This window comes from Helianthus annuus, chromosome 15 (assembly GCF_002127325.2).
Source record: "Helianthus annuus cultivar XRQ/B chromosome 15, HanXRQr2.0-SUNRISE, whole genome shotgun sequence".
Lineage (NCBI taxonomy): Eukaryota > Viridiplantae > Streptophyta > Magnoliopsida > Asterales > Asteraceae > Helianthus > Helianthus annuus.
Window position 1 is genome coordinate 22,339,634 of NC_035447.2, and position 12,185 is coordinate 22,351,818.

General features: G+C 37.7%; 1 protein-coding gene across 1 annotated transcript; it reads right to left on the reverse strand.

Annotated features, from left to right (window-relative positions):
• Positions 1–5,109: 5,109 nt before the first annotated feature.
• Positions 5,110–6,840, reverse strand: LOC110911104 (caffeoyl-CoA O-methyltransferase). Its single transcript, XM_022155680.2, has 4 exons — positions 6,579–6,840; positions 5,984–6,128; positions 5,748–5,879; positions 5,110–5,634 (listed from the first exon to the last, which is right to left on the reverse strand). The coding sequence occupies exons 1-4, from the start codon at positions 6,749–6,751 to the stop codon at positions 5,341–5,343; spliced, it is 744 nt and encodes a 247-aa protein (XP_022011372.1). The 5' UTR covers positions 6,752–6,840; the 3' UTR covers positions 5,110–5,340.
• Between the last annotated feature and the right edge of the window lie 5,345 nt (positions 6,841–12,185).

Genomic DNA, 12,185 nt, shown 5'->3' on the forward strand with positions numbered 1-12,185 from the left:
TTCGACCATAGAGAGCCTCGAAAGGAGCCATGTTGATGCTGGAGTGATAACTGTTGTTGTAGGAGAATTCAATCAACGGAAGATGTGAATCCCAACTACCACCAAAATCGATCACACAAGCTCTAAGCATATCCTCCAGTGTCTGGATTGTTCTTTCAGATTGACCATCCGTTTGCGGATGATAAGCTGTGCTCATATTAAGTTGGGACCCCATAGCAGATTGCATGGTTCTCCAAAAATGAGAAGTGAAACGAGCATCTCTGTCAGAAATGATGTTCAAAGGAACACCATGTCGAGCTACAATTTCATCCACGTAGATTTGAGCAAGTTTGTCAGCCGAAAAATCCTCACGGATTGGCAAGAAATGCGCTGATTTGGTAAGACGATCAACAACTACCCAGATGGCATCGTGACCTTTCTTTGTACGCGGGAGTTTAGTAATGAGATCCATGGTAATGTTTTCCCATTTCCAAACTGGGATCTCTGGTTGTTCCAATAAACCGGAAGGACGCTGATGTTCAGCCTTCACCTTAAGACAAGTAAGGCATTTTGATACATATAAGGCAATGTCTTTCTTCATACCAGGCCACCAATACTGAATACGAAGATCCTTATACATCTTATCTGAGCCAGGATGAATAGAATAACGAGACTTATGGGCTTCATCCATAAGCAAGGTACGAAGATTATCTTGGCTTGGGACCCACAAACGGTCCATGAAGTAATACGATCCATTGTCCTTTAGTTCAAGAGCAGGTGTTATGTGATAAGGAAATTCCTTATCCATCAAACCTTGCGAAACACAAGATTGTTGAGCCTGAGAAATACGGGTTTGGATATCAGTTTGCGCTTGAATAACAGATTGGACACGAACACAATGAAGCTTAGTACGTTCCTTGCGACTCAAAGCATCGGCCACGACATTCGCCTTACCAGGATGGTAGCGAATTTCGCAGTCATAGTCGTTGAGAAGTTCAACCCAACGTCGCTGTCTCATGTTTAGTTCTTTCTGATTGAAGATATGCTGGAGACTTTTGTGGTCTGTGAAAACCACACATTTTGTACCATACAAATAGTGTCTCCAGATTTTAAGAGCGAAGACAACTGCACCCAACTCCAGATCATGAGTGGTGTAGTTCTTCTCGTGTATCTTCAACTGCCTTGATGAGTATGCTATGACTTTGTTTCTTTGCATCAGGACGCAGCCAAGACCTAATTTAGACGCATCGCAATAAACGACGAAATCATCATTGCCCTCGGGCAAAGTTAGGACAGGCGCGTCACAAAGCTTTTGTTTCAAAGTCAGAAACGCTTCCTCTTGTTTGACTCCCCAATCAAATGGCTTGTTCTTCTGAGTTAGAGCAGTTAGAGGAACTGCAATCTTTGAGAAGTTCTCAATGAAGCGGCGGTAATAACCCGCTAGACCAAGAAAAGAACGAACTTCAGTAGGAGTAGTAGGTGTATCCCAATCCTTAATCGCACTGATCTTGGAGGGATCTACATGAATACCTTGTTCGTTGACAATATGTCCTAAGAATTGAACCTCTTTAAGCCAGAATTCACACTTGGAGAATTTGGCGAAAAGTTGCTCTTTCTTTAGGAGTTCCAAAGTAAGACGAAGATGTTGCTCATGATCAGTTCGCGTCTTAGAATAAATCAAGATGTCATCAATGAAAACAATGATGAACTTATCCAAATAAGGTTTGCAGACCCTATTCATCAAGTCCATGAAAACAGCAGGAGCATTAGTCAAACCGAATGGCATGACTGTGAACTCATAATGTCCATAACGAGTGCGGAACGCTGTCTTGGGAATATCTTCTTCATGCACACGAAGCTGATGATATCCAGATCGGAGATCAATCTTTGAAAAATAAGAAGCGCCTTGCAATTGATCAAAGGGATCATCAATGCGAGGTAGGGGATATCGATTCTTGATGGTAAGCTTGTTAAGCTCATGATAATCGATACACATCCTAAAAGATCCATCCTTCTTCTTGACAAAGAGAACGGGAGCACCCCAAGGTGAAAAGCTAGGACGGATAAAACCTTTGTCAGAGAGCTCCTGAAGCTGCTTAGACAACTCTTGCATCTCAGACGGTGCAAGACGATATGGAGCTCTGGCGATGGGATTTGCACCAGGTACGAGATCAATACGGAACTCGACTTGGCGTGCTGGGGGTAGACCAGGTAACTCTTCAGGAAAGATTTCAGAATAATCCCGAACGACAGGAATATCTGAAATAGACTTACCCTTGCCTTTATCTGCTGTAACATGTGCTAAGAAAGCCACATAGTTTTTCCGTAGATACTTTCGTGCTTTAAAACAAGACATGAGTTTGAGACCACCGGCAGGCTTCTCACCACGAACCTGTAGGATCTCGCCTGTCGACAGCGGCACACGAACAATCTTCTCAGAACAAACTATCTCTGCGCGATGCTTAGATAACCAATCCATACCAACTATAACGTCGAAGCTTTCAAGTTGCATTGGCGTGAGGTCAATAGGAAAAATATGGTCGTTAAGGTTCAACTGGTAGTTGCGGAGAACAGAATTTAGAACAATGGGTTCACCACTGGCAACCTCTACTGTCAAAGGTTTACCTAGTTTCGTTCTAGACACGCGAAGCATTGGCTCAAAAGACAATGACACAAAACTCTTGTCGGCACCCGAATCAAAAAGAACAGATGCAGGCTGATTATTAATAAAGAACGTACCGTTCACCACTTCATTGTCTGCTTGTGCCTCTTGAGCATTCATGTTGAAGACTCGCCCTCGAGCCTGAGCCTGATTCTGGTTTGCATTCTGATTCTGGTTGGCTAGTCTTGGGCACCGGTTTCTGTAATGGGTCAGATCCCCACAGTTATAACAAGCACCTGGTGGGTATTGTGGTCGTGCAACTTGACCATGTTGCTGAGCAGGAGGCTGAGCAACTTGTTGAGCAGGGTTCTGAACTGCGCGATTTTGAGCAAACCGACAAACATCGGCAAGATGACCTGACTTCCCACAGTTAGTACAGAAACGGCACTGATGTTGCGGCTGATTGTGACTGTTGCATCGATTGCACAAAGGTGCACTTCCTGAATAGGGTTTCTTTGCTGGAGGCTGTGCGGGTTGGTTGGGAGCTGCCTGGTTAGCTTGGGCAGTGACAGCATAGTTTTGGGAAGCCTTACGCTTCTTTGCCCTTTTCTATGAACCAGAATCCTTTCCATTCTTGTTTTGACCTTTCTTGCTATCTTCTTTGTCAGACGACTGTTTCTTGCCCTTGTCACCCTTCCTGTGTAATTTATTCTTTCGAATCTGCGACTCAGTCAGTGTCGCTGATAACTCGATTGCCTGACGGAGTGTGGTAGGGTTGCTACCAGTAATAATGTCTTGTACCGAGTCAGGCAGGCCGTCGATGTACCTTTTGATAGCCTTGTCGAGTGGGGCGACCATAGTCGGGCAAAGCAGACTCAACTCCTCAAACCTATCAGTATATGCCCTGTGCTCGCCACTATCTTGCTTCAAATCATCAAACTTTTTCTCCAGCGCTCGTTGCTCATGACGAGGACAAAACTCCCTCATCATAAGAGCTCTCAGTTCAGCCCATGTCTGTGCTAGAACAACATCTGCACCACGGTCTCTCATTACCCCATTCCACCATGTAAGAGCCCTCTTTTGAAACACGCTCGAAGAAAACTCGACCTTGCGATTATCCGGACACTGAACGTGGCGAAAAGTATTCTCAATGCTCTCGAACCATTGAAGAAGCCCAGTTGCTCCCTCATAACCACTAAACTTGAGTGGTTTAGCCGAGTTAAAATTCTTGAAATTGCATGTACCATTGTTGTTGTTGTTGGCTTGGTTCCATTGAGCAAAGAGATTTGGGAATTGAGCAGCCATCTGCTGCGCAATAATTTCTGCCAGCTCGGCAGTTGCTATCTGGTGTTCGCGTCGAGGAGGCAATCTAAAAGAGGAAAACATGAAAGGAAACGAGTGAGATGATTGGATGAAGAGAATGAGATGAAACAGAATCAACAAAAGCAAAGATGGTGGTTACGCATAGCAAAGCAAACAAGCGACACGAAATGTCTAGTCAAAGTAAGTGGGTCAAAAATAATGTATCACGAAGACATGTTCGCCTATAAGTGAACACTCACCCCAAGAGTTCCCAGGTAAGAGTGACTAGTCCGATTATGTGGATTTGTACGAACACTCTAGCCTTAGACAGAAAACTCAGGGTACAGGCATTCACTCTTCCAGTTCGCACGTGTTCACACTATTAAAACCCGAAAACCTTGACGAGATTTTTGAAAATCCAAAGGGGTTCAAAACCTTATAACAGAGGGTTCAAAACCTAGTAATCAATCATCCTCGAACAGACGATTAATTTTCAAAGCGGATTCGGAACTGACGTTCCCGTTGTGGTTATCACCTAAGGATAGGTGAAGTGCATGTTTTAAAATCTAAACACAAGATAACTTGTGTTAGGGTCCTAGAAAGTTATAGTCTAGGTCAAAGCATTACTAATAACCTAATTCCCTATAACCATTGGCTCTGATACCAACTCTTCTGTCACACCCCGGCGTTTCCGCCGCGGTTGCATGTTATACGCGGCCGGGGTGTGACATCCTCAGCTCGACGAACTTATTGTCAACATAAGGGACAATATATTTTAAGAGTAATCAGATATCATACCGTAATAGACTAACAGATGATCACAAAAGGATTGTCGGACCCATCATGAGAGACATGTAAATGGGAGTCCTTTCTCTTTATAACGGAAGGAAAATGTCTGTGTTACTTGACAAAATGTCATCATTGGTTATTTTATTGGTTTTTTATAAAATCAAAAATTTGTGTAACACATCAATCACTATTAATTCTTACAGCTTTAAATTTATAAAATCAAAAATTTGTATAAAACTATTAATTCTTACAGCTTTAAAGGATAAAAATACACTCAAATTGTATCTTTTATAACCCGTCTTTTCCATATATAGAAACATATATACATTATCACATAAAGTACTTTTAGTAAAAATAGGGGTTTTGATACGTTACATGTATGAGAATTTATTTGACATAATAATTTCATTAGCAACTACATATTTATCATGGAAACATTTCATATAAAAGATATATTGTCTTATCATAATTATATAAAAGATTTCATCATCTTTAATAATATTTTTTGTAAAGAAAAAACAAACATAATTGACAATTTGACAAACGAGCTAATAATAAGGGCCTTGAACTCCATAAACAATTTTGAAACATAAACATCATGAAGAAGCATCAACCATGGCCTGGTCATGACCACCTCTTCCCGGCCATTTATCGATCCACGTTTAACTTTAGTTAACGCGACGGCAAAGAGTAATTCCATCGCCAACAGGAAGCTGGCAGATCTCAACCCTCGTATCAGCAGCCAATGCTTTGTTAAGTTCCAACACGAAGTCTCTATAATACCGAACATATTTCCTAAGAGGTGCATCCGGTGGTGCCACCAACGATCCATTCCAAAGGGTGTTGTCATAGCCAATCACTCCACCAATCTTGACAAGATCAATTAATCTTTTGTGATAGTTAAGATAGTTGTCTTTATCAGCATCCACAAAAATAAAATCAAAACTCCCATGGAATTTTTCCTGTAATTAACAAAAACATAAATACAATTTGGTTCATAACAAATACATAGATATATTAAATAGGGGCACGTTCTTTTCAAAACCAGTATTATGTTACATGTAAATATACTTACATCTTTGATCATCTCGTCAAGAAGAGGAAGCGCAGGACCTTCTCTAAAATCGATCTTGTGAGCAACACCAGCCTTTTGAATGATGGGAAGACCGATTTCATAATTTTCACGGTTGATGTCCAAAGCCAATATCTAAAATACAATAAAAGAAACATATATTTAGCATTTAAAATATTATTATAAATAATATAAAAAATTAAAAATACATCATAAGTTCATAACTACTATCTTACAACCTTTCCATCATCAGGGAGAGCTAGAGCAGTGGACAAAAGTGAATAGCCGGTATAGACACCAATCTCCATGGTGTTCTTGGCATTGATGAGCTTAAGAAGCATGTTCAAAAATTGTCCTTCATCGGCTGATGTCGTCATAAGGTTCCTATTTCATATCACAAAGAAATAAAACCTTAAAAAATTCAAAAAATCATCATAAGGTAATTAAATAGGATACTTTAATTTATTAAAATTCTAAATTTATATAACCTCAAACCTTTTTACAACATTAGACTTGTATAATAATTAATCGCAAATGATAGAGTTAACCCAAATTAAGTATAATATAATTGAAAGAGTCTCAATTGACAAATATAACCCAAACCCTAAAACAATAAAATTTCCTTGTGTTTTGTGTGTGGGAGGCAACGTAAGAAACAGAACGTCACGGAATTACAATGTGCTAGAACGATTTCAAGCTATGAAAAAAAAAGAGGACAAATCTATTAGGTATTTGTTTTACTTTATTTATTATCGTTTTTTACTATTGTATGACTGCACGATAAAAAGTTTTTTTTTTTGGATACCTCTAAATTAATGAGTTTGTGTTTCTTACCACGGGTGTTTAGCGGTGACCTCGCGTAGCTCTTTCATGGGTTCGGGTTCTCTTGGGTAGACACTAGTCTCAAGAATGTATTGGTAAAGAGCATCACTTTGAAGAAGACTCTTGTGGCCAACTTCTTGGTGTTTTGCCGGTTGACTATCACTGCTGCTATTGACCGCCGCCATGTGATCGGATGTTTTGTAGCTTGAAATAAACAAACTTGTGTTAGAAAATGTGAAGTAGTGAGCCTGATATGAAAATAGAAGAGAAAATGTATTTATAAGAGGAGACTATGGAGCGGGTAGACAAAGGTTGGGTTGTTGGTTGGTGAAGTGGGAGGGACTTTCCTTTCTATGGTGGGCAAGAAGTTGGTGATACACCTTCCCTTTTTACTTACTTTGAACTATTCAACTATTCTATTTTATTTTGCTATTTTAACAAAAATATATACAATTTTATATTTTAGAAATAGTTTAAGTAAACATAACACGTATGTTACAAGGGTGGCTAAAACAAAATATCTTCGTTTTCATTGTTGACAAAAATATAATAATTTTATATACGTTAAAGTACTAACGCAAATATTAGAATACACCAATAATTTGAAATATATGAATATGCTACAATCACAATTCCTTAAAGATCTTTTTGTAAACCACATTAGTTGTTTTATCATTAGGTTTGTCGTTGTTGTCAGTTATTAGTAATTTGACTCCATCTCATATTTGTACCCTCCTATTTTGTTATTTAAACAAAATTAGAATATGTTTCTAACCACGAGAATCACTATGGGAAAATTCACAAGATATAATAACTATACCCTACTACACGGGATGAGGTAAATCATAGCTTGTGTTGTGCATATGATATTCAAGAGATCAAGGTAAGAAATCAGTGAAAACAAGATTGAGATCTTTGTAAAAGAGAATCAAATGTCTAGCATTGCATTACGCAGTTAGAACATATATACTTATAAATAATTACTTATTTAATTTGTACAAGAAAAAATGTAACATGTGTGTAAGTCATGAAGAAACAACTAATATTTGATAAGAAGTTGCATAAATTTGGCCTTTTTAGGAAGGGTGACGACTTGCATGTCATAAAAAGTTTTTTTTTTTTTTTTTTTAATGGCTTACAAAAAGATATAATAAGTGGGTTGTGGTTGGTGAAGGGCAATGAAAAAAGCAAGACAAAATGAACAACGTTTTTTATATGTTTTAAGGACCCGTTCACCAACTTTTATTCGCTGCCCCATGCGGTGACTTTCACCCGATTTCTGGATGGTTATTCTTGTTTTTATATAAAAGAATAATGAATATATTGATAGCAAGAAAAAACTTGTTTTCATAACTTTGTTTTTATGTAATTAAAAAAAACAAGTTTAATCTACTCGAAGACTGAAGCACATTTCTATTTAATGAGTCTCAAAAATAAAACAAGCTAGGAAGTGATTTTATATTATAAATGTATAAGATACGATATGATATAAGATAGGGACGTTCATTTTTACAAGGATTTATGATAAAACATAGAGAACACATATAATATATTAAAATCGAATATCATTTATTTGCATCTGTCATAAAACAATAACCTTCGAATACTCGGATTAACCCAGTGATTGGACAACCCTAAATCCTGGAATAGATGCTTCGAATCGGCAAGTGACAGGCCAGAATAGTCATGAAAAACCACCACTGAATGTATAAGGGGGTCAATGGCCAGAATTACCAAATCCCACAACCTGTGCCAGTGAAAGGAAGACTTCACCAACTACTTGATCGAACAAATGTAAGGCCCTAGATCACATTGAAATAAAAGTAATAAATAGGTTGAACGTCCATTTAGAGTGTTTGAAAGCCCTGAATCCTTACACTATGCGGAGCAGTAGGCGTTAGAGCCTCTATCCATACCGTACTACTTGCCTTGAGTAGGAAATAGTGTTATATCTACTTTTTAGCCGGTCATTGGTAGCGCGCGGGGTTGGCAATACAGTAGTGAACTTGTAACTGTTTACTTATAGGATTAGTATAGAGTAAATTGCACATATTTGTGACAAACAATGCTTTCCGGTAACTTTCGTACAATTAGATAATTGTTTATTTGTTGCAACTATGTGTTTTAAAAGTCAATATAGCATGTATGCATATCATACATTTAGAAATATTGCGAAATACATTTTAATTACACATGTCGTTTATTTTACTCGTCACATTTTGAAGCAATTGAAACAATGTGCCTAAACAACTAGTAAACTTACCGTTTAGACTAGCTGTGTCAGCACAACTCCGGTACTTAGCTAAACGATAGATTTAGGACCTAGATGTAAGTCCGGCATAAAAAATATATCAAATCCCAAGTGGTAAAACAAGGATATCGTTAACACTTTCCAATAAATAAACTAGCTTTAAAAGTCTCTAATTTGGACCATAACTAACAATTGTCCGCAAAAATTCAACATTTACTAGTTATACAATAATCAGAAATGATGTTAGACATCATGAACAACTTAAAAAGTATCGGGAATATCACTAAGACACAAGAATACGTCATACGATATAAGTTACACAACTAACCTTTTAACAAACCGACAACAAAACAAGCATCGAACAATATCCGAACTACATCCGAACATAAAATATGAACTAGTTAACCATACTTTGACATCATAAGACTAGTTTAAGTCATTAAACACCTTAACACACTTAAAAGTCCCTAATACACTTAACCCCCTAACTTAACACCCTAAATCCTAACCATGTAAACTAACTAGAATTGAAACTCAACCAAGACCCCCCTCCCCCACTAGTAGACGGTCAACACGAGGACCCCACAAGCCCTCATGTTGTCTAGATTATGTTGGATGTGGGTTCGTTGGATAAAAGGCCTGTTTGATGGTAGAAGGATTAGTATGTAGTTATAAAGAACCTTATCCCCCAACATCATCACTTCATTTTCCGACTCCGAAAATTCAAACATATCTCCCTTTATTCTTCCTCCCTACATTCGGCCACACCCCCACCCACATTCACCTCCATTCTTCTTTGATCTTACAAGTATTTCAAGCAATCCTTGTAACGCCCGGCTCTTTTGTACCTTCCATTTATAGAAAGTTTTGTTCGTATTTCTATTTTTGGAAACCTTGTATTCTTGCAATCGTTCCCTTCTTTGTAATCATTATCAAACCGAGACTTGGATCATTAATGAAGCTTGTATTTCGTTACATTTATGTTATACACATTCTATGTATGCTCGTATGTTCGACTTCGTGAATCAATCGATGTTTAATCGTTATTCTTGGAAACTATGTGCGAAACTTGTAATTAATCTAAACTTATGCATTGAACGTATTTTGAATGAGAACGACACTTGATTTGATACTTATACGCTTGATTATACTTGGTTTATACTCCTCATACTTGATCACATCTTAAACTATGCCTTTATGGCAAATATGGCCCTTAAAATACCTTAAACGCATCAAACACACAACTCCAGGGGCCAAATTGTAAAAAAATGAAACTTATCCGGAACCACAAAGGGCTCGCGACCCGCGTGGACTTAGCCTGATACCTCAGGTGGGCCGCATGGACCTCATGTCTGCAGAATAGTTGGACAGTCGCGACCAGCTTCGTTTTTGGGCGGGATTCTTTGGTTTAAACCGAGTTTTAGCACTAGTTAACCCCCCCAAATCAACCCTAATCACTCTCCTATAAGTACCCAAGGTCCTCCAAGCACTTGGACACTTTCAACACACTCAAATCTCTCAAAAACACTCTCAAGTTCCAGCAAGAATCTGCATTTTCGGACAGATTCATACCCTTGCACTAAACTTGGTATAACTTGCTCATTTATTAACGAAATTACTTGATTCTTCTTCCTACTTGCTTGGTTAATTATGGAGTTTGATTCCTTGACTTCTCCTTGGAGAAATCAGACCTGGAATTGCTCTGAAATTGACCAAAAACTTTCTGTTTTGTTACATACTTGTTTAAACTTCATCCAACTTGTGTCTAACACATCTCACACCAATGTCCTAATGCTTACAACCCCTCTTATGGTTGGTTAAGCTTAAAAACATGGTTAAGACACTTAAATCAGAGGATTAAACCTCATAAACTTTCTCTTTTGTTAGGGTATTTAACCCACAAGTCATGTCAAGCTTAGACTTTGATGAATGAGTGATTGTGGAACAACTTGGGTTGTTCCAACATAAAATCCTCACATGATTTGATGATTTCTTTTAGTTTAGATTATTTACATACTTGTATTAGTCCTAGTTCTTGACCCTCCTTGGTTGTCTTTACATCAAGTGAAGTGGTGAACATTCAAGGGGTCCCTAAATGGAAGCATGTTCTTCCTACCCCATACATGACATTCATGAATAACTCGAGGTGCCTAAACAAAGATCTTAATCTTCTACCTCCTACTTGAATTATTGAACTTAATAATATGTAATACTAAACTTAAATATATATATATATATACTCATTCGAACCTTTAATATTAAACTTGTGTTTATATGTTAAGGTAGTAGAATACCATCTAAGACTTAACACTCCAAGTATGATTCTAATGGGCATACTACCCATGAAATACAATATAACCCTAGTGGTTACGTAGTGTCATATAAGAGTGTAAGTTAAAGATGATTATTTTGATATCATACTTTATGTTATGTTAAACTCCAAATTTATAATCTTCCGTTGTACGCCAAACTCATACGCCTACGTTTCCTTGTGTAGAAGGACTAGGTGCTCCAACTTAATCCATCCACCAAACTCGCTCGCGGGATTTCAAGTGGGAAAGCTTGCAACCACTGTGAGTATACTCGATCCCTTTTTCCCCTTTACACTTTGGGATGCAACATGTATAATTATGCAAACATCTTTAAACTAAACTAAACATACTCAATCCTTGTACAAACATGAAATTAATGTGCTTTACTTATGATTCTTGTATGCTCTATTTGAACGATTTGGAACGTATATGCTCATTAACTTTGCTAGCCCACCTTAACAATTATAGCGCTATAGGATTTACGCACCGCCCGTTAGACTTGGGGTATTGTTAAGTTAAACATTTACCATCCTGCTATCAATTGTGATTTGGTTATTTTATGCGTTGGATTCTTGGGTTTGATCATAGTGTACGCCAAAAATTGCATACTAGTAATTCACATATTATGAATCATGTTGGATTTGAGCCTTTTATTCTATTATGCTATGTAAACAAACTTGTATACTCGCTCATGCTTTTGCATTGAAACTCTATTTTAATACATGTTTCAGGTTGATTATTGAAGTACGGATGAATGATGAAACAAGTTTAGGGTGGACTAGATACACACCTAGATTTATCTGTCTTTTGTTTGTTATGTTATTTGTTGAAACAATGTTGTTATTTCCTTTTGAATTTTTTGACATTTAGTTTTGAAATGAAATTTGAATTTAATTAAATATTGTCACATAGTGTTATGACGTCTCTAGCAATCTATACACACTTCGTCTCATCCCGATGTTTCCGCCATCGGTTGGGTGTGACAGATTGGTATCAGAGCCATAATTATAGGGAATTAGGAAAAATTGCCATGCTTTTGCCCTAATCTATAGTTCT

Bases quoted from the DNA above. Each gene is read 5' to 3' on its own strand.
- LOC110911104 (XM_022155680.2), bottom strand. From the start codon at position 6,751: ATGGCGGCGGTCAATAGCAGCAGTGATAGTCAACCGGCAAAACACCAA. The intron at 6,129-6,578 runs GTAAGAAACACA...GATATGAAATAG, and splicing joins GTCACCGCTAAACACCCGTG to GAACCTTATGACGACATCAG. The intron at 5,635-5,747 runs GTAAGTATATTT...TGTTAATTACAG, and splicing joins TTGACGAGATGATCAAAGAT to GAAAAATTCCATGGGAGTTT.